The sequence below is a fragment of the Monodelphis domestica genome, chromosome 2 (assembly GCF_027887165.1).
Source record: "Monodelphis domestica isolate mMonDom1 chromosome 2, mMonDom1.pri, whole genome shotgun sequence".
Classification (NCBI taxonomy): Eukaryota; Metazoa; Chordata; class Mammalia; order Didelphimorphia; family Didelphidae; genus Monodelphis; species Monodelphis domestica.
This window is the reverse complement of record NC_077228.1, coordinates 272,892,601-272,914,084: the sequence shown is the minus strand read 5'-3', so window position 1 is coordinate 272,914,084 and position 21,484 is coordinate 272,892,601. Positions and strand designations below refer to the sequence as shown.

The window sequence follows — 21,484 nt, the reverse complement described above, 5'->3', positions numbered from 1 at the left end:
TTCTCATTGAATGATATATCTTCTTGTTTTTCCAGATTTGTGTTAATTTTGAAGCTTGTTCTAACAAGCTAGTGTCTGCCTGTATACACTTAAAAAAATCTTTATCTTCTTAAAATCAATATGATATATTGAATCTGAGACAGAAGAGCAGTGAGAGCTAGACAGTGGGGGTTAAGCCACTTAACAAGGATCACACAGCCAGGAAGTGTCTGAGGCCAGATTTTAACCTAAGACCTCCCATCCCTGGTCCTAGATTTCTATCCACTAGCCATCTAGCCACCCCTTTTGCATATGCTTTTGATTTAGAAATTATTTCCATGTTAGCAACAAGAGATTTCTTTTTTTTGTGTGATGTCATTTGGTGCTCAATTTATCATACATTTATTGATGCCTCTTATGTGCCAGGCACTATATTTAGTTTTGGATATGTAAAGACAAGGATGAAATTATCCCCATATCTAAAGGAATTTAAAAGGAAATTTCCTATGAGAAGAAAACATGTTCACAGGTAAACAAATATAAAACATAAGCAAAATAAGGAAAAAAGGGAAGGAAATAAATATTGATTAAATGCCTATTATATGCCAGGCACTGTGCTAAGCACTTTACAAATAGTATCTTATTTGTAATAATGGTAATAATCTCTTTGTAATAACTGGCAGATAGATTCTATTGTTATTAGAATAGTAGAATATAGAAAAATTAGAATTTATAGAATTAGAAAAATAGAATAATAGAATTATCTTTATTTTACAGTGTAGGAAGTGGAGGCAGATAGAAGTTAAGTGACTTGTCCAGGGTCACAGAGCTAGCAATTGTCTAAGGCTGCATTTGAACTCAGTTTTTCCTGACTTCAGGCACAGTACTCTCTCTAAAGAGTCACTTAGCTGCAAATACAAAGAATCTGGGAATGGGAAGAATACTATCTATTGATTAGGAAAGATCAGGAAAACTTGATGTTTGAGGTGGCACTTGAACAAAGCCTTGAAGGGAGTTATAGGTCCCAAGAAGAAGTTAGGAGAGAGAGAGCTTTCTTGTACAAAGGCACAAGTATGGGAGATGGGATATTGTGCACAGGGGCATGTATACAAATAGGTTATCTTGATTGGAATGCAGATTGTGTACAAGAGATTAATATTAAAATGAGTCTAGAAAAATAGTCTAAAATATTAAAATAGAATAAAATATTAAAATAGTCTAGAAAGAGAAGAATCAGATTAGAAGTACTTAAAATGACAAATATAGAACCTTGTATTTTAACTTAGAACCAATGGAAATAACTGAAGCTTTTTGAAGGGAGTGACATGAGCAAATATATGCTTTAGGAAGATCAATTTGGCAGCTTTCTGAAGGATGAATTGGAGAAATAAGAGAGATAAATTATATCTATTAGATTAATTAGAAATTAGATCAATTAGAATCAAACCAGAATCAAAACCTGGATCAAAACAGAATCAATTATAAAGTAATAGGGAGGTTATTTAGGAAGCTCAGTAGATTGAGAGCCAGGCCTAGAGAAGGGAAGTATTAGGTTCAAATATTCCCACAGACACATACTAGCTGTGTGATCCCAACTGCCTGTTTTTTGTCTTGGAACCAATACATTGTATTGATTCCTAAATTAGGATTATATTAGCGGAGAGAAGTGAATGGGTACAAGAGATTCAAGGATAGAATCAGCAGGACTTTGTGTCCAGTTGAATGTGGGAATGGCAGTGATGAAGAATAAAAAATTGAGGATGATTATGAGATTGTGAACCTGAGTGACTGACAGAATGATGGTGCCCTCAATAGAATTAGGAAGTTAGGAAGAGGGATGGGTTTTGGAGGAAAGTTAATGAGTTTTATTTTAGACATGTTGAATTTCAGATGGTATGTAAAGATGGGAATAAGATCACAGGACTATAGATATAGAGTTGGAAGGGATATCAGAGGTCATCTAGTTCAATCTATTTTTTAAAATAATCTTTGATTCTTCTTCCTGAGCCATATTTTCCAAAATACCTTTTCTTTTCCTCTTCTTTTCCCACCTTTGTCTTTTAATCATATATATATACACACACACACACACACACACACACACATATATATATATAATATCAACATATTTATTTAGTTGGACAGTCTTATCAAGTTCTTTTCAAAATTGTTGTGTCTCTTCATCATCTAGAACAGATGTCTCATAAGCTGAATTATTTTAATGATAGTCTTTTAAAAATGGTAGTCTTTAGGGGGCAGGTAGTTGAGAGCTAGGCCCATATATAGGAGGACCTGGGTTCAAGTTTGACTCATACACCTCTTACCTGTGTAACCCTGGGCAAATTACTTAACCCCCATTGCCTAACTCTTACTGCCTTGGCACCATACACAGTATTGATTCTAAGACAGAAGATAAGGGTTTTTTTCAGTATGATAGTTTTTAAAAAAATAAGCCTTTTATTTTACAAAACTTTATATCACATCCATTTCCTTTTTTCCATCAATTATTTAACTTTAAAAGGCTATATGCTAAGACTAGAGTTGAAGGGCAGTTGGTGCATGACTTTCTGTTCACCGATTATTTTGCACTCAATGCAGCCTGAGTCAGAGATGCCACCAAGCTACTTGTGCTAATTTTGACCTGACCATTATCATGGGGAAAAAAACCAACCCAGAGATTGTCCAGCCTGCCAGCACAGTACCACCCATATGTGGAACCATTGGTTATAGCAAATGGAGATATTTTGAATACTGTGGATAAGTTTACTTACCTTATCAGTATACTTTCCAGGGATATCTACAGAGATAATGAGGTTGGCTCATGTATTGCCAGAGGTAACTCAGAGTTTGGGAAACCTCTGAAGGAAAGTGTGGGCGAGAAGAGGTATTAAATTGCCTACCAAACTGAAGGTCTATAGATAGAGCTGAAACCTAGACAGGATACAAGCGCCATGCCAGGAAATTGAATCACTTCCATTTAAATTATCTTAGGAAGTTTCTTTATAAGAATACAAAGCTTTCCACAGTTAACAAATTGGTCAAAGGATATGAATAAGCAATTCTCAGATGAGGAAATGAAAACTAGTCATATGTTCCATATTACTATTAATTAAAGAAATGCACATTAAAACAACTCTGACCCACCACCTTATACCTATAATACTAGATAATATGATTAAGAAAGAGATTGATAAATACTGGAGAGGGTGTGAAATAAATGGGACACTAATTACTCTATTGATGGAACTGTAAACACATATAACCATCTGGAGAGCAATTTGGAACCTTGCCCACAGAGCCATAAAACTCTGTTTACCCTTTGACCCAGCAATACCACTACTAGATCTGTGTCCCAAAGAGATTAATGATAGGGGAAAAGGACCTACTTGTACAAACATTTATAGCAGTTCTTTTAAAAAATATTTTTATTATCATGTAAAACATAATTCCAGTTTGGTTATTATTGTAAGAGTACATTCAGACATAATCAAAATCCCCAAATAAAACCATGAATGTACTGATTTGAAAGATAATATGCTTGATCTGCATCCATCTGACCCGAACAGTTCTTTCTTTGGAGGTGGATAGCATTCCCCATCATAAATCTTTCAGGATTGTCCCAGATCACTGCATTGCTGAGAGTAGCCATGCTTTCACATATTTCATCATACAGTAATGTTGTTACTGTGTACAATGTTTTCCTGGTTCTGTTTATTTTGCTGTGTATCAGTTCCTACAGATCTTTCCAGTATAGCAGTTCTTTTTTAATGGTAGTAAAGAACTGGAAATAAAGAGATGCCCATCCATTGGGAAATGGCTGAACAACTTGTGGTATATGATGATAATGGAATACTATTATGCCATAAGAAATGAAAAGACTCACAAAAAACCCTGGAAGGACTTATATGAAGTGATGCAAAGTGAAGTAAATAGAACCAGGAGGATATTGTACACAGTAGCAGCAACAATGTATGATGATCAACAGTGAAAGATTTACTTATTACCAGAAATGCAAGTATCCAGGACAATTCTAAGGGACTCATGATTAAAAAAGGCTACCCACTACCATAGAAAGAATTGGAGTCTGAATGCAAATTGAAGCACACCATTCTTCACTTTATTTCCTCCATGAATCAATAAGAGCCAAAACTCCTTTTCTGTCTTAGAATAGATACTAAGTATTTGTTCCAAGGCAGAAGAGTGGTAAGGGCTAGGAAATTGGAGTTGTCCAGGGTCACATAGCAAGGAAGTATCTGAGGTCAGATTTGAACCTGGTACTTTCTGTCTTTAGGCCTGGCTCTCTATCCACTGAGTCATTTAACTGTCCCTCTTCCATGAATTTTTCATGAAAAATAGTGTTAGTGGTATGTGTCTTCTTTTACAACATCATGAACATGGAAATGTGCATTGTATGATAACACATCTATCTATATAACAATATTTCGCCTGCTGCCTTGGGGAGGGGGGAAATTTGGGAGGAAGGTAGAGACCATGAACTATAAAATGTTAGATAACAATTATTAAAAATGGTATTGATATGTAATCCAAAAAAAAATTAAAAATAATACAAAATGAATTATTTGTCTTAGGAAATTTCTAAAGATCACCTGGCAAGACTACATAATGGACACTGAAGTCCTTTCTTGAGCTGAAAGGCCAAGCATTCAGACTGCTTCAGAGAATGCAATTCTGATGGGCTGACTATGATGTTTGAATGCCAAACATATGTTTGCCTAAAAGTCCATTTAGGTCAGAAGAAATGATACAAGGACACTCTCAAGGTCTCTCTGAAGACTCTTAATATTGATTGTGAGACATGGGAGACACTGGGACAGAACCGTCTTGCATAGCATTCCACTTCAAAGAAGGCACTGTGCTCTCTGCACAAAGCAGAATTGCAATAGTTTAAAAGAAACTCATGTGCAAATTTAGAGATGTGCCCACCCCTAATGTTCATGCAGGCCATCCACCTGTAGTAGAGCCTTCAGAGATCTTATTGTTCTGATCAGCCACAGTTGTACACATGGTACATTGAGTGGTGGTGTCATTTTGGTCCTCTTCAAGTACAAACCACTCAATACTCCAAGTAGGATCTGTTCGGGGCACAGTATAACAGGACCATTGCCTTTCTAATCCTATATGCACTATGCCTCTTTTAAGGACAGCCAAGAAAGCTGATGTTTTCATCAAGCCAAGAAAGATGATTTCATACTGTTGACTCATATTGAGCTTGCAGTCCATTCTGACCCTGGGATCTTAGGAAAACAATTTTTTTTTACTGTACTTCATTGATACAGCACATTCATTTTTTAACATCTTTTCCCCTCCCCTACATAGAAAGCCTTCCCTGTGGCAGGGATGACAGGAGGAAGCATGTGCCAGGCAAATCAGGTTGTCACCACTGCTTTGGTCACTGTTAGACACTGATGGAGAGAGCTCAGGATGATGAACTCAAGAGCCTTGGGAATGGCATTGCTTCCAACCCAGAGTCCTCAGCCATCATCCTGGGGAGCCACACTTTTAGAGATTCAGCCTAGTAACTGCTCCTGCTGGTGCTATGGCCACAGCTACTCAAGACTCGGGAAAATGCTTATCATCAAAGTCTTTGTCACTGTTGAATGACATGTGAAAATGATGGAAACATGAGAAAATGATGGAATTTTATCAGAGGATATGACATTAAAGAAGAGGAAGTACTATAAGTTTTGCCTAAATACTCTAATGACCATGGGAACTTTCCATCTGACTCACAGCTGAAATTTTCTCTATGAGTTGTCTTCCCCATTAGAATGGGAGCTCCTTGAGGTTGGGTACTATATTACCTTTTTTGTTTGTTTCCCCCATGCTTAGTCTTGTGCTTCTGCGCCAAAATTATAAGATAGACAAAAGGAAGAACTCTATTCTTTGCAATCTTTCAGACACCTTTCTATATGATTGACTGTGTGCCTGCCTGGATGCAAGAAGAATCCTTTGAAGATCTAGGATCTAGTATGGAGACATTCAAGAGTGGATACTAGCTAGACCAGTGGAAGTTTCATTTAGTAATTTAATAATAACAATAATAATAATAATTAAAAAAGACAATACAAAATCCAAATGTTTCTTTTTACAAGTTCAGATACAATTTTTCCCCAAGTGCAAAATACTTTATGAACCACATTGGTTATTTAATGTTGATTGTGTAAGAGATGCTTTGAGTGGCAGTGGCAGAAGGCAGATAAATAGCATTTCAAGATTTCTTTTGCATTTAGAAATAAAAACAAAAACCCAGAATGTCCCACATGGTCATATTTTTGTTTGGGGATATTCAAACCAACCCTCACAGAAGGATGAAGTTTTTAGTTTGTTCAAACCTCATACAAACTGTGCCATTTGGCTGGGCTTAGGATTCCATTTGATAGCACAACCAGAGGTTTCCTGACCTCCAATTAGGCATTTCCTTAAATAAGTCCTAATAAAAGTCGTAAGACTTTTTATTTTATCTTTTCATCAGGTCAAATCACAGCAACTTCTTTAATCCATTTCCATTCTTTCCCTACTATGCTGAGGAAGATACCAGGTAAACTGGTTTGGTTTTACTCTCTGAAGTCAATTAAATTTTCATATTCCCTTTCCTTAGTTGAGGATGGTCTCAAATGGCAGGCAAAAGAATCTTAAATGCCTGAAAACTTTTCAGGGACATTCAAGGAAACAATATCCTACCATATCCCAAACTTGCCTAACATGTTATTATGGGAAGCACCTTCTTCGGAAATCAAACCTCCATTTTGAACCAAAGCCTCTCTCAACTGTACACCAAATCTGCCCAAACTGACTGACATTGACCAAATCCTGGGGAAGAGATTGGGGAGAGAAGCACCGCTACCTGGGTCAGTCACAGCTCAACATCTATGCCCTTTCTGTTTCAGAATGAGGTGAAATGGAGGCCTGCCCATCAAGACCCATTGCAAGGTGCCCAAGAGTCTAGAACAAATTTCATCATCAAGGTATCAGTTGGAGTTTCACCTAATTTTGGAAATCTTGTCCAATCTAGGACGTAAGCCTTACCTGGCAATGAACAGAGAGGGAGCCAGAAAAGGGAAGAGAGATGGCATTTAATGACTCTTTTGCCTTTCTGGCATGTCCCATATGCCCATCAATAACAGTGATTTCTCATTATCAGAGTAATGCTGAGGTGGATGAAGGTGAATAAAGCCCCAGTATTCTGGTCATGGGAGAGCTTCTTCTTGTTAAATAGTCCCTTAAATCCTTGTGAAGAGTCCCTATTTTGTCTCCTTATGGCCTACACCAGGAAAACATCTAATCATCTGTGTGATCTGGGGATGGTCAATCAACACTCCCTAGATCATTGGTCCTTCATTCCCTTAACAACTCTCTAAGTGTTTAGCTATCAAAAGTGCTACCTGAGGTGGTTTCTCCTTGCAGATATGAGAAACAAGAGACACAGGTGGGTTCTTAGCCATCTAGCCAGGTATTTTTTTGGGGGAGGGAAGGTTGCTGCTCCAAACTGGATCCTTGTGGAGCTGAGCTGGGCAAACAAGTTAACATTAACCTCCAAAACCCTTTCTTTGTTCTTAATATCAGAAGGACTCAGCAAAATGTGGAAGTCACTTTCAGGTCCCAAGAACCATAAAACTGGGAAGATTTGGAGGTGGGCAGAGAGAATCTGCTCCATGTGAATTTTAAAGAAATCTAGCTAAAACCTGAGGAATGCCTTGTAAATTGTTTTCTAAGATGGGAAACTGCAAGAAGAAGAAAAGCGGGGAAGCTTCCCAGCCTCCTGCTGGGCAGCTAGTTAGGGTGGTCATTTAGATGAAAAAGTTTGCAAAGTACTTCCTCAGAAATATTAACATCCTGGCCAGTTAATTTTTCTTCTGCTTGTAAGTGACTCTCCTTTCATCTTGAAGTTTCAGAGCATCTCACTTACCCTGGGAAACAGTTAGGCACCTAATCCTTAAGAGCCACAAAATGATGGCTAGTGCATGAGAAAAAATGGATACTGGCCACAGAGCCAATTTAGGGAAGGAGGAAGGCAAATAGGCAAACACCACTTTCTCCAGTATTCCGCCTTTACTCCTTATTCTCCAGAAGTGACCCAAAAAAGCTGGATGATATCCTGGGGATCCACTGTGACAACCTTGTGGGACTTGAAGGAGAAAAGAGGCGGATATAAACAACATCTAACAATGGCAGCTGGGTTTTGGGAACATTGTGTATAGAGGATCTGAGATGCCTATTTTGGCTCCCTGCCTCCCTCTTCCCTTTGAAAAGCAGCACTTGAGGATAAAGCCCTTGAAAAAAGTTCAGAGGGAGATTCAGGGGATGGGGGAGGGATAAGGATAGGTAGACTGGTTGAAGTTTGACACACCTCTGGTGAGGTCCACAGCCTTATGCCTTGCAAGGGGTTCCTTTCACGGTCTCTCTAGGGTTATAGCCCTCTTGGCCATGGAGTCCTAAACCATGATTTTTTTTTTAACTATGCTTCCTGGTCCTCCTCCACTGAAGCCTAGGGCTGTAATATAACAAAGGGAAGGCAGAACAGCAAGATGGTCATTCCCAAAGTCCAGGGAAGAAATGTAAGCCACTCCTACTTTCAATGGACAACCAATGGCCACATCTGTCAGGTCTGTGAAATCACAAGATCCTCTACTCTGCTCCAAGGAGAAGCAGGAAGAAAATAGCACAGCATGGACTAAACAATTGCCAGGCCACTCTACTTTCTGCTCCATCAGGTCTCCAGAATTCCTACCCTGTCTTTGAGCTCTAGCCCTGGTCCAGCCTGGCTCATTCCCCTTGGAGGTCCTATAAATGGCTCCTGGGGACTATATTCCAGATCTGAAAATTTCAGTACACATGGTTCATGTGAATCAAAACCTCTCTTCTTCCATTCCAAACATACACTCTTCTTTCTCGGGCAGCTATAAATAGGGTTGTTTCTAAAAGAAAACAAAACAAAAAAAAACTCCCTCTAAACAACATAAAGAAGACTCAAAATGATTGCACTTATTTAGATGTGGACAAGGTGGGCAAAAGGCTCTCCAAGTGCACACACATTCCTCTCATTGCCCAGGGCCTGGGGCTGGGGGCAAGCAGCTCCAGTTTACAGGGCTGAGCCCTCTTTGGTGGAGCCCACTGAGACACCTGGGGCTGCCAGGCATGGCCCAGGGATGGTTTCCCATCAGTAACCATGGTTCTCTAAGGATGTGACTTAGGAAGTGGTGCAGGACTCCCCCAGGGAGCACTGGAATGGGGATTAGGGAGGATGGCTGAGCCAGGGGCTAGAGGTTGGGGCAAAAAGTTAGTGTCTGCGGTTAGTATTCAGTCATTCTGTAGTGTAGTCCTTTAGATTTTTTTTTCCTTTTTTTGGCAATGCTTAAAAACCCGGTTTCTCTTCTGCAGAGCTTTATGTTTTCTCCTGGAAGCCATGGTGATGTGATCTGCATGGCAATTGCCCATTCCTCATCTGCTCCTCATCAGTTAGTTCAGAGGTCACCATCTCAGTGCTAAGTATCATTGTGAGTGAGCCCTTGAGTGGTAGAGCATGTGGGGTAAGGAAGAGGAACACTTGGGCAGTCTAGACAAGATAGTTGATCCACACGTGGTAGTGGAGGGTAGGCTTGAGAGTCGTGCCCAAACTATGCCCCACAGAGGATCAGTGCTAGGGAAATGCCTGCAGGCCAAAGACTTCTTTGGTAAGACCCTGGGCTGCCTGAGTTGCCATGGGTTGGGGGATATGTATCCGAGAGGAGGGGAGGATTCTGGCTCTAGACACTCAGGGCACAGCCCTGAGAAGGCAGATACACCTTCCCTGCCTTGCCTCCAGGGCACATTTGCCCTCAGCCCAATCACCTTCATGGACCCCCTCACCCCTTTCAAACTGATCCTGACCACAGAGCATGGGCTAGGGAGAAGGTCAGTTTGTGGGGTTGCTACTCTATCCCTTAAGGGAAACAGAGCTAGCATGGAATGGCTTTTCCAATACTCAGGGAGCATGTAGGAAATGGAAAAATGGGTAAAAGAGAGAGAGAAAGGCAGGGAGGTAGAGGGACAGAATGGGAGAGTAAGTAGTCTGCATAGTGAATATTTGTTTTCCCCAAAAAGAGAGAGTTCCTTGGCGGTAGATGGGGGCTGTTGGGCTATGAGGGTTAGGCAACCAGGGAGCTTTGAAGCTGGGGTCTGTGGGGCTGGGGAGGGCTATTTGTAAGGTCGAAGGAAGCTGGAAACTTTGGAGCGTAGCAGCTTGATGAAAGATCGGGGTAACATCTCCTTGTGCTTCTCTGTGTACTTGAAGTAGTTCTGTGGGTGGGCTAGCACCTCAAAGAAGGCTTTGATGAGCTTCTTATCCTGTAGGAGACAAGAGGGAGCACTGAATGTTAGTCTTAAAGCTAGGAGAGGGAAAGGGTGGACAAAATGAAGGAGATAGGCAATTGAAAATCAAGACTAATACTGTGCACATAGTAGATGCTCAACAAATATTTGTTGAGTTACTTAATGACTTGCCTCCCCCTCAGGCTTCTCTTTTAACCATTCTAAGCCCCTGGTCTAGTCCTCTGGACATTGGAGAGTTCCTCTCTTAGGTCTTTCACAATTTAAAGATGGCACCCAGGGAATCCTCTTCCTCATTTCTCACCCACCTACTTTCCTGGATATCATTATCTACAGAAACTCATCATTCTATAAGATGAAAACAACTCCAACTTCTACCTCCTCAGACCATTTTCAACCTTAGCTCCATCACTTTATCATCCCCCTACTAAGGACTTTCATATACTTCTCTTTGTATCTGCAGGCCTCAGCACAGTTCCCAGCACATATCAAGCACTTAACAAATGTTTATTGAGTCTGTCCCTTTTATAGCACTGGAACCCTATTTCTAAGCTTCTATCTTCTGAATTAGAGTATCCATTTTCTTCATCCTTACAGGACATTCAAGACTCATAGAATGGTAGAACTTGATAGGTCTTAGAAATCATCTAATCTAGGAGCATCTGGGTAGCTCAGTGGATTGAGAGTCAGGCCGAGAGATGGGAGGTCCTAGGTTCAAGTCTGGCCTCAGACACTTCCAAGCTGTGTGACCCTGGGCAAGTCATGTGACCCCACTGCCTAGCCCTTACCACTCTTCTGCCTTGGAACCAATTCACAATACTGGCTCCAAGACGGAAGGTAAGGTTAAAAAAAAAAAAGAACTCATTTAATCTAGTGCCTTATCTAGATAGGAAATTGAGGGTTAGATAGAAAATGACATATTCAGAGTTTTAGGGCTAGCTAGTGACAGAGTTGAGACTAACAACCTTGATGACTTCTTTTTCAGTGTTTCCTGGTCTTATGACCCTATAATCCCATGCTGGTGAAGGTTTTCAAGTTCGAATGCCTAAACTGCAACTTCAAACTGCCTGTGAGCCCTCCCTAATTATCCCAGAGAGCAAAGGGAGGAAGTGCTTACTTTGGGCAGCTGTCCAGAGGTGCAGGACATGCAAAACATGTCCTTCGGCATTGGGAAGAGGGGGAACAGAGCAGTCCCCCAGTGCTGGCTTGGTACACATGCCAGTACTTCACCAACAATCCTTTCAATCCCTCTTTATTACCCTTCTTTTCCTTAGCCTTCCCCCCAAGTGTTTCCCCTTTTTTCTTTCACCTTCAGAATCTCTTGGTGGTTTTCTGAGGCGTAGAGCCGACCATCTCGCACAATGTCTTCTACCAATTGTTCATAGTCCTCTGCAAAGCCAACAGATAGGTTTGGGCTCAGAGTTAGGGAACTTCCCTGATCCCTAGTTCACTCCCTGGACCTTCCTTCTTGAATCTCACTGAACTAAAGAGAACATGAGCCCCCCCACCCTACCCCTGACCTCCTAACCATCATAGGTGACATAGGGTATCTGGAAGCCTCTGGCACTGTTAGCCTCACTAGTCTTGAAGTTGATCCAGAGCTTTCGAGAGCGAGCAGTGAAGGCAATGGGACGCTCATAGGTCTGGCAGGTCTCATAGGTGGTGATTGAGGATGGAGAGGCTGAGGACATAAAGTGTAAGGAGGTAACAAGGTGAGGAGGGGAGGTGAGCAGAGTTTGCCCTAAGAGGAGGGTTTAGAGAATTGGAAACAAGGCATCAGACTGACGAAACTTTGGGAAATTGCAGTTGTCATCTCCCTCTCCCCTCCATTGCCCAACACACACACACAAACATATTACCCCATTATGGTGCTGCAATATCTCTACAGCATACTGGTACCCAGAGGATATTAAAATATCATCATTTAAAATGATAAAAAAGCAAAATTTCTATGATGAAGAAGTAGGGAAGCAGCCCCTCCTCTTAGTACCTCCTTCCCTCAGTCTCTTCTCCCTGCCCCCCAGGTTCTCTCTCTTCTTTTCTTGGTCTCTCATCTCTTCCCTCTGTTTGTCTTAGTGCCTTTATTCCTAGCCCTCCCCAGCTCCCTTACCCCCCCCCACGTGACTCTGCTACTACCCACAGTTCTTGCGCATGACGAGGACGTCCCCGCATTCATCCTCAGAGGGCAAGAAAATTTCAGGCACTACAATGAGGATTTTTCGCTTGGGTGGTGGATTGATGTTCCAGGTGCACTCCACTCCTGCTGGGTAGTTGCCAGGGTAGTTGGGAGATTCAATATATCCAGTGAACTCACCTATCTCCCCACCACACTGTCGATCTGTAGCCAAGTTCAGGTAGACAGGGCAAGAATAAAAAGAGAAATAAGTGTGAGGGGTGCTAGAGGGAGGGTGAGAGAACTCAAGGATCTAAAAGGATTTCCTGGAGGAATCTGAAAAGGGCCTCCTGGGGGCAGAGGCTATGGTCAAATACATAGTTTGTGGGTTACCATGGTGCCAGTGCAGTTACCTTCTTAGGGTGACTTGGATGGTCATAGGATGACCCTGGGCCACTCTCCAAGTTTTTTATCTTCTTGCCTTTCTTTTTCCTAACCTCCTTGCCTCCCTAACACCTATCCTCCAAGGAGGAGATTTTTCTGTGACAGTATATATGAAAGTATTAAGGAGGCAGAAAGAAGGATTTCATGTCCATCATCCTTCTTGTCTTGAATCTTCTTATTCCAGTCCCTTTGGCTTTTCCTTGTGTGTTTCATCCCTAGTCCTACTCATCTTTGCCAACCCTCTGTTCCTAATAACTTCTCTTTCCCTCTACCATCATTCTCTGGCCCCTTCCCTATTGCTTGATCCTTACACTTACTTTTACACTGGGTCACACTGGTGGAGCCATCAAAGTCAGTGCTAGTATTTCCTGGGCAACGAGTACAGAAGTTTTGTCGAAATTCGGGTTGGTAGGAACCCAGGGCACAGCGTATACAACGGTGGATGCTGGTGTTATAGTAGTGACCAGGGGAACACTGAACTGTGGGAGAAGAGATAAGCAGGGAGAGTCAAACAGGACTGGGGAAGGAGCATGGACGCTAAACTATGTCAGTAGTCAAGTACACAGTGACCTACACACACTAAGCTAAGAATTAGACTTTCATGGAATGGTCTCAAGGCATGGCTTATAGGACCATCCACTCTCAGGGAGTGGGAATCCATTGGACACTAGCAGTGTCTAGAGCTCTGCCCTGCCTCCCCCAAATCCTAAGTTTATAGGTTTCATTTGTCTCATACCTCTTAAACAATAAAGATTTGTTTCCTTGAGCTGAACTGAATTGGAATGGAATGCAGACCAGAATTCCTTGTCAGGCTCCAGCCCTGCTAAAGGACCTTAGCAATTCCAGCTTGTAGTTCTGTTTCTCTATCTAGGGATGTCAGCCTTTGATAGGCCATGTACTACCAAAGTGGTGGCTTTTTTTCCTTTTGAAGATTGAACATTTGCTGATCTTTCACTAACTCAGGGAGGAATGGTGGTGTTTTAATAATTATCGCAGACAGTTCTTAGAGGTGTATGTGAATGGTGCTAATTCTGATGATGAGGATGCAGGACTACATCTAATAATGGTCTTTGAAGTGAGTGGGTGGTGATGGCCAATATCAAGGCAGTACTGGGGCCATATTTACTGGCCTGAGTGCCATCAAACACTTAGCTTGGGCCCCTGCTCCCCTCCCAAGGTCACCATGAAGTGAAGGATTATGCTTTGAAATCAGAGATGGAAATTCAACTAGTGTTGGGGCGAGGGTAAATATGCCCAGTAAAGCTGAGAGGCAACCTGATGGAGGCAGAGGACCTCTGTTCAGATGCTGATTTTGCTATATATTATCTGTGTGACCTTGGGCAGATTATTTAATCTCTCTGGGCCTTCATCTGTAAAATGAGGGAGTTGCTCTGATCTCTAAGGTCCTTTCCAACTCTAAATCTATGATTGTGCAGTTTGTAGTCCACACACCTTTGGTGTCGCAGTCTTGGAAGGAGATAGCACCTTCATGCTTGGTGGTGAGGCCCCCGCCACATGGAAAGCACAGTGTCCGTCCTGACTCAGGTTGGTAGGTGCCCCGTGGGCATTGCTGGCATGGTTTGAACCCATCTCCTGAATATTGGCCTGGTGGGCACTGACCTGCAATAAGCCAAGGGCCAGACTCTGATGGGGGTGGTCCTAAGGCCCTGCCCATAGGGTCACCCAGTCCCATGGGGCAGGGGTGTGTGGGGCACCAACTAGGGCAGCAGCCTATAGCTTTGTCCTATCCCCTGGGGAACTTCATGCCCATGGGCTTCCCTTCTCCCACCCCTCCCCAGGCTAGATTGCTCGTTCCCCTGGCACCTGCACATGTGGTGATGTTGGTGGCTCCGAGGGGCCCATGGGCATCACTCCCAGGGCACAGGTCGCAGGAGAGCTGCCCTTCCCTCTCCTGGAAGGTGCCTGGTGGGCATGGCACACACTGCTCCGTCTGGCCGTGGTAATACGTTCCCTGCGGGCAGCTGACTGAGGGAGAGTCGGCCGTGCTAGCCACCCCCCCCCAGTCCTAGGACTGCCCTCCCACTCCCCTAGAATTGGGACCCTCTCCCCATGGGGGAAAAGTAAAATCTTATTTGGAAGGTGTGTGATATAGGTTGGAAACCATGTTTAGGAGGGATGGAGTAGTAAGAGAATATAAACCCAGTCTGGTATATATAATCTTAGTACTTTGAGATCTAGGGGCATGAATGGGACACAAGGATGTAGAATAACCATAGCTTGAAAGTGTAGAGAGCCACAAATTGGAGCACATCAAATGGTTAGGTATGGGGTGCCTATTAAATGAGGGGGTTAACCTCAAGAATCCATGTCTATTTCCTATCCCAAACCAGCCCCTGCTTTGTACCCCCACTCCTCTCCCATCACGCTCCCTTACCACACTTGACCCCAGTACGATGCTGCCCAGGCACACAGGTCTCTGCCTGTTCCACCCGCTCCCCAGCTGGGCTGGGCTTGTGTGCCAGCTCATAGTCTAGGCCTGCAAGGCGCAGTAAGAAGCGATCCTGATTGATAGATTTCCTCAGCATCTTCAGTGACCCCTTCAGTCGCCGTTCCATCCTTTGTCGGAGGCAAGGCAGCCCACAGCCTGCTGTGGAAGGGAGCAGCTGTGAGCAGGAGGGCTTGTGTGTCTTTTAGGGGAACAGTAATGAATGGGGAGGGTGTCAAGAAGAATGGCCATGTGCTGAAGAACTAATGGAGAGCAGCCAGCAGCTAGGATAGGACAAGAGTAAGGCTAGCAGCTAGCCTTGTACTCGAAGTGCTTAGTGGATAGGGAGTAGCTCTCATGATCCCTACTCTTCTCTTTCCATCCCCTTATTCCTCATTCCCAATCTCCTTGTATGCCTAGCTCTTCTCAGTTGATGATAGGGAGTATTCCCATCTCATCTCCAACCTTTCATGCTCCCTTACTCCTTAGCTTCCACAGTTCTACCTGTGGTTTCTTCAGCTTTGACTTCAGCCTCCAGCTCCAGAGTGAGTCGAGTGACTTCCTTTCCAGGAGGGGTCCGGGCACGGCGTCCTTTTCCCTTACGGGATGAATCACACTTGAGGTGGATAAAGGTGACATGGCAGTCGGAGCAGGGAGTCCCTCCTGGAGAAGAGAACAATTCAGTCTCATCCCAGATCCCTAATCCCAGAATCCACCTCATCTAAGGAAAAGAAATCAGCTCAGACATGTCCTATTCCTCAATCTCATACCTATAGGATAACTGCCTGTACCTCTGAATCTACTTCTTAGATTCAAGACTGCTGGTTTTGGAAGAATTGGAAGAGTCCCTTCCAGTTCTAAATCATAAGATTCTGTGAAAAAAAGAACCCCTCTCCTGACCCTTGCCCCCTTTGTGAACAGGAATCTCTGCTAGTAAAACTCTTCTTTTATCTGAGCTGACCCAGACTCTGGAGTATGAAGGACCCACAGATTGGAGAATTTATGAGGCATCATGTTATCTGGAGTTAGGAACAGAACTCGGAAGAGCACAAGGACTGAGTGGGCAGGGGGCAGGGCAGGGTGGCTCAGTGTTCACAGGACAAAAGAACAGTAAGGCTGGAAGGAACCTTCTTAGCCTGAGTTCTGTGAACTTTATTTTTAAAATAGTTTGATACCTGTATTTCAATGTAATTGTCTCTGTAATCCTATACATACACACACACACATATATATATATATATTTTTTTTTTAAACTCTTACTTTCTGTCTTAGAATCAATACTGTGAACTGGTTGCAAGGAAGAAGAGAACTAAGAGCTGGGCAAGGTGGGGTTAAATGGCTTGCCCAGGGACACATAGGTAGGAAGTATCTGAGGTCAGGTTTGAACCCAGGACCTTCTGTCTCTAGGCCTGGATCTCAGTCTACTGAGTCTACTAGCTGTCCTCAATCTTATGTATTTTATTTTATGCATTAAAAAATATTTTTAGAAGTGGCTCATATTCCTTACCAAAATGGTAAAAGGATCTAGGACACACACACACAAAAACCCCCCTAAGACTGCCCTAATCCAACTTTCTCATTTTATTTTATTTAAGAAATTTTTAAAATTTATTTTATTTTCACCCCGATTACATGTAAAAACAGTTTTTAACATTAAAATTTTTTTTTTGAATCCCCCTGCCCCTTCATTCTTGGTTGAGACAGTAAACAATCTGATGTAGATTTTGCATGTGTAACCATGTAAAACATTTTCCTCATTTTAGAGATAAGGAAACAGACCCAGAGGTAAAGTGAATTGCCCAGGATCATAGCATAGCTAGTGGCAGGCAGAGCAAGGAATAGGACTTGGGTTTCCTGACTCCCAGTTCATTGCTCTTTCCATTTCATCTCCTGCCTCTCATTCCATGCCTTCATGGTGAGAATCCAAATTCCTGACCTGATGCTGGTAGTCTGCCTGCCTCCTCCAGCTTGCCCTTGTTTCGAAGGTGCAGACGACACTTGGCATCTTTAATCTTGAAGGAAGCTCGTTGTTTGACAGATAGCACAGCTGTTTCTAAACAGAATAGCAGTGGTTCAGATGAATCTGAGTGCTCGTTTGGGACTTGGTGGGGAGGGAAATGAGTAGCTGATGAAGGTGATGAGAGTAAACTAGGGATTTGGAGGACATGGCAAGATAAGGGTTGAGAGTAGGAAGGGAGTCTGCAGAGTCTGAGGAAGAGTTTTAGGATAGGTTAAAAAAAAAGATAGAATAATGATTAATGTGCAGTATTAAAAGTCTCAAGGGAAATTAGTTAGGGAACTTGAAAACAGGTGGAAAGGAAACAGCTTTCCAAAGAGCACTGTTAGTTCTGGGAACTCAGATAGGGGCTCACCAAGGCAGTGGTGGGTACTGGTGTTGTTACCACTCCTGGATTGAGAGGAACGGGGACTGGGAGTGCCACAGGTCACCATGAAGCCATTCTCTGATTCTAGGGGGAGTAGCATGTTACAGATCTGCCCCATTCCCCACCCCAAAGCTCATGGTGCTGCAAGAACCCCAGGGAGGACAGAGATAATGCCTGGACCTCCCTGGAATCTTTCCAGATCTCTTTCCTTACCACCCACAGTCTTCTCATCACCAACTCATTTACCTGGCAGAAATCGAGCCCGGGAGGGACAGGTCAGAGCACAAGTGTCCTTCTTGCCTGATCTGCTACAGCTGAGCATGGCCCTCGGGGCACTAAGGCTTCCATGGCACTTCACCAGCTCTGGGAGGAGACAGAGCATTAATGTATTTAATGTATCTACTTGTCGTAGTGGAAGGAGGAGTGGTAAGGTAGAATAGGCATTTCCTTTCTCTTCTGGCTCTTCCAGACTTTTCCTACTCTAGGTAGGTCTTATTCAGCAATTGAAGGCAATAGAGTCAACTATATTTATAGATTGTCTTAGGAGCTTTTTGCCCAAACCTTCTTTTCCCACCTTCAACTGATCAGAATTATTGCCTTATCCTTTAAAGTCACTGGCTTAGAATGGGGAGCACACCACTTGCCACCCCTCCTCAAAACTCACTGAAGGGGCAGTGCCTACCATGGCCGGCAGAGGGCATCACACACCTGTGCAGTCTTTGCCATTCCAGTGCAGGCGGCCCTGGCCTGAGGGGCAGGTGCACTGATAGCTCCCAGGGGTGTTGATGCAGCCAAAACGGCAGCCTCCCCGGTTGATGCTACATTCGTCCACATCTGGAGATAAAAGAAGCTTGTCAGTAGGCTAGAGTGGGGAGGTAGGTGATTCTGGGGCCTGGGGGAACTCTGGTGAGGTTCCTATAGTTCCTAAGATGACCAACAGCCCCAAAAGAGACTGTAAAGGAACAACTCTTAACAGAAGGGGCTCTTAGCCAAACCCTGCCCTAGTCACACCTGAGGTTTTCTTTATTGGCTTTCTCATAGGTTCTAAGTTGTGAAGTTGGCAGTAGAGATGAGCTGCCACTGAAAAGCTCCAATAAGCACAGCTCTATTTAAAAAGCGAATTTAAGGGATTTAGCTTATTTTAATTTAATTTAAGGGATTTAAAGGATTAATCTAGGTGGCACAGTAGATAGAGCATCCCACTCGAAGTCAAGAGGACTGGGGTTCAAATCTGGCCTCAGACACTTCCTAGCTGTGTGACCCTGGGCAAGTCATTTAACCGTGGTTGCCTAGCCCTTGCTACTCTTCTTAGAATTGATACTAAGACAGAAGGTAAGGGTTGTTTGTTTTTTTTTTTAAGTGAAATTAGAAAACATGAGTTCAGATTGGACTATGATGAGTCCTGGTCCATTTCCTGCTTAGGGTCATTTCTTTCCATAGCCACTGTCTGGTACCTATCCAAACTCTGCCATCAAGGCTCCTTCCCAGTTCTAACTCTTCCCCAGGGCATGAAAGGGATAGACCTGCCCTATTCTCAGCCAAACCAACTCCTTTATCCTGCCTGCTCTAAGATAGAACTGTTGGATTGAGCTTTAGAATCAAGGGGAAAGATTAGGAGGAAGCTCTAGAGGTCTAATAGGCAGGCTGCTATGACCTAGCTCCTTATAATGGAAACAGGAATCTTGGACCCATGGCTACAACTCATTGGTTCTTGGGAGACTTTTTCTTTTGGCATGTCATCCCCACTTTGTAGCCCTACAGGAAGGATAAGGGTTTAAGTACTGGTATGCTGAGGCATGTTCAACGGGGTCCAGACATCAGATTTCATGACTGTCCTCTCAGGTCCAACCTAGTTAAGAGCAGGGAGACTTTTCATCAGAGTTGGCCACCAGCATCTCTGAAAGTCTACTTAGTTTACTTAGATGTGGAAGGATTGCAACCTGTACCAGTAGAGGGAGCACCCATATCATAAATGCCTGGCGTATTAAAGTAGCCTGGGTCCTTGGCTGTCTCTGCATATATTTGTGGGGAGGACAATGTATTCTGGGCATGCCCAGAATAAAGATTATTTGGAAGGATGCTGAGCACCAACTCTGAGGGACTTATGGATAGCGACACCAACATGACGAGTTAGAGCCATGTTTGGATTTACATCCATGTGTTTCCAAGTATTAGCTCAATAGGGGATATTTTTGAGACACTGGCCATTCTGACTTAAAGCACTATATGCTATTTAACTTGGAGGCTTTTCCTTCTGAACCCTTAACAGTCTCCCCATCCATGCCGTTCATCAGGAGCAGACAGGTTATGATGGTGAGTTGTCATATGGAAATTCCTATAAAGGTGTGTTCATATTGGGGACCCAGGAGTCCTACCTCTCAGAACCTGTCCTACATTTTTTTCCTTTTCATCATCATACATTCAGGTACCAGGACACCTGTACATTCAGTTACTTCTTTCAAAATAGAAGGACAGATCAAGATTGGTTCATTTGTTGAGGTAAAGGCTCACACTGGGTTAGGGTAAGATAAGGGACCTGGGTGGGCTATGGAATGCACGAGGAGCTGGAAGATGTAGGTCAGGTTGGGTTAATGGTGAAAAGTCTCTGGCTCACCCCCACAGTGGGTGAGCCCGTAGAGCAGGTAGCCTCGGTGACAGAAACACTGGAAGCTTCCTGGGGTGTTGACACAGATGTGGTCACATGTCCGGTCGAAGGAGCACTCGTCAATATCTGGAGGTGAGAGTGGGGATAGTAGAACAGCAGTCCTGAGGATTGAAGCCCCTTAACCTGTGCTGTTGTGTCTTATCTCAATGCCCACCTCTACCACCTGCCAGGGCAGGACTGAGGGGTTGTAGAATGCTATAACCCAGGCCCCTCACCCTCCAGTCCACATCCTGAATAGACCCTCTGCCTAGACTGAGGAGGAAGATAACTGGCACCAGAAGGTGAGGACTAAGGAATTCAGGGAGTTCAGATCTTAAGGGACTAGGGAAGAATGAAGGGGATTTCATGTCACTGCTCGGTCACAGATGCCCACCTCTCTCTTCTACCATTTCCTTAAATGAGAACACCCTGCTTCTTTGTCCCCGACCCTCCCAAAGTCCTTAATTCCCACAGTGGCTTTCCTAACCCTGCTCCCTTGACTTGGTTGCCCAAGCCCATACTTACCCTGGCAGCTTCTCTCATTGATGAGCAGCTTGTAGCCTTTCTTGCAGCTGCACTCAAAGCTGCCAACTGTGTTTCTGCATATGTGGTCGCAGCCCCCATTGTTCAGGCGGCACTCATCTATGTCTGAGTTGGAAGGATTTTAAGGACAAAAAGAGAAAAGCAAAGAGATGAATGAGGAAAGATCCAGAAGATGGAGGGACAGGAAAAAACAAAACACCACTGAAACTAGGGAGTCAGAGGGCCTGGGACAAGCTTTGGGTTATTTAGGTTCTAATTCTGCTCTTTCATTCCTCTTTCTTCCCTCCTCCCTCTTTTTCTAAGGGACTCTGTCCCTTGAAAGTCCCTTGAAAGACTCCTCCTCCTTCTTCCTGGGTTTGAGTTCCCAGATAAAGAGTTGGGGATAGGGGAGAAGATGACCACCAAGCTCTTGGGAAGTGAACTAAGGGAGAGAAGGACCCCAGGAGGAAACAAGGGTCTGATCCAGGATGGGAGCAGAAGCCTAGTTGGAGAAGGGAACTAGGAACCATCTAGCCTCATCTTTCATTCTCCTTCCCTACCCATGAAGGCAGTTGAGAGGTGAAAGAGGGAGTTTTGTCCTTTATCCTGTGGCAGTAACAGTGTTG

The 21,484-nt window shown here is 43.5% G+C and overlaps 1 protein-coding gene across 7 annotated transcripts in view; it reads right to left on the bottom strand.

Annotated features, from left to right (window-relative positions):
* Positions 1-6,007: 6,007 nt before the first annotated feature.
* SCUBE3 (signal peptide, CUB domain and EGF like domain containing 3) overlaps positions 6,008-21,484 on the bottom strand; it is a 52,300-nt gene continuing 36,823 nt past the window's right edge. For 4 of the 7 annotated variants that reach the window (XM_007483729.3, XM_001378335.5, XM_007483731.3 and 1 more), the window contains 15 exons: positions 20,862-20,984; positions 20,307-20,423; positions 18,401-18,526; positions 17,939-18,055; positions 17,681-17,776; positions 17,245-17,361; positions 15,813-15,971; positions 15,258-15,470; positions 14,687-14,848; positions 14,315-14,482; positions 13,180-13,341; positions 12,446-12,643; positions 11,834-11,986; positions 11,615-11,694; positions 6,008-10,323 (listed from right to left, as the gene is read on the bottom strand). In XM_007483729.3, the coding sequence (XP_007483791.1) occupies positions 10,174-10,323; positions 11,615-11,694; positions 11,834-11,986; positions 12,446-12,643; positions 13,180-13,341; positions 14,315-14,482; positions 14,687-14,848; positions 15,258-15,470; positions 15,813-15,971; positions 17,245-17,361; positions 17,681-17,776; positions 17,939-18,055; positions 18,401-18,526; positions 20,307-20,423; positions 20,862-20,984 (2,141 nt within the window). In that variant the 3' untranslated portion in view covers positions 6,008-10,173. Of the gene's footprint in view, positions 10,324-11,614; positions 11,695-11,833; positions 11,987-12,445; positions 12,644-13,179; positions 13,342-14,314; positions 14,483-14,686; positions 14,849-15,257; positions 15,471-15,812; positions 15,972-17,244; positions 17,362-17,680; positions 17,777-17,938; positions 18,056-18,400; positions 18,527-20,306; positions 20,424-20,861; positions 20,985-21,484 lie in introns of those variants that run through there. The other 3 variants (XM_007483733.3, XM_056818077.1, XM_056818078.1) reach the window with 2 other exon arrangements.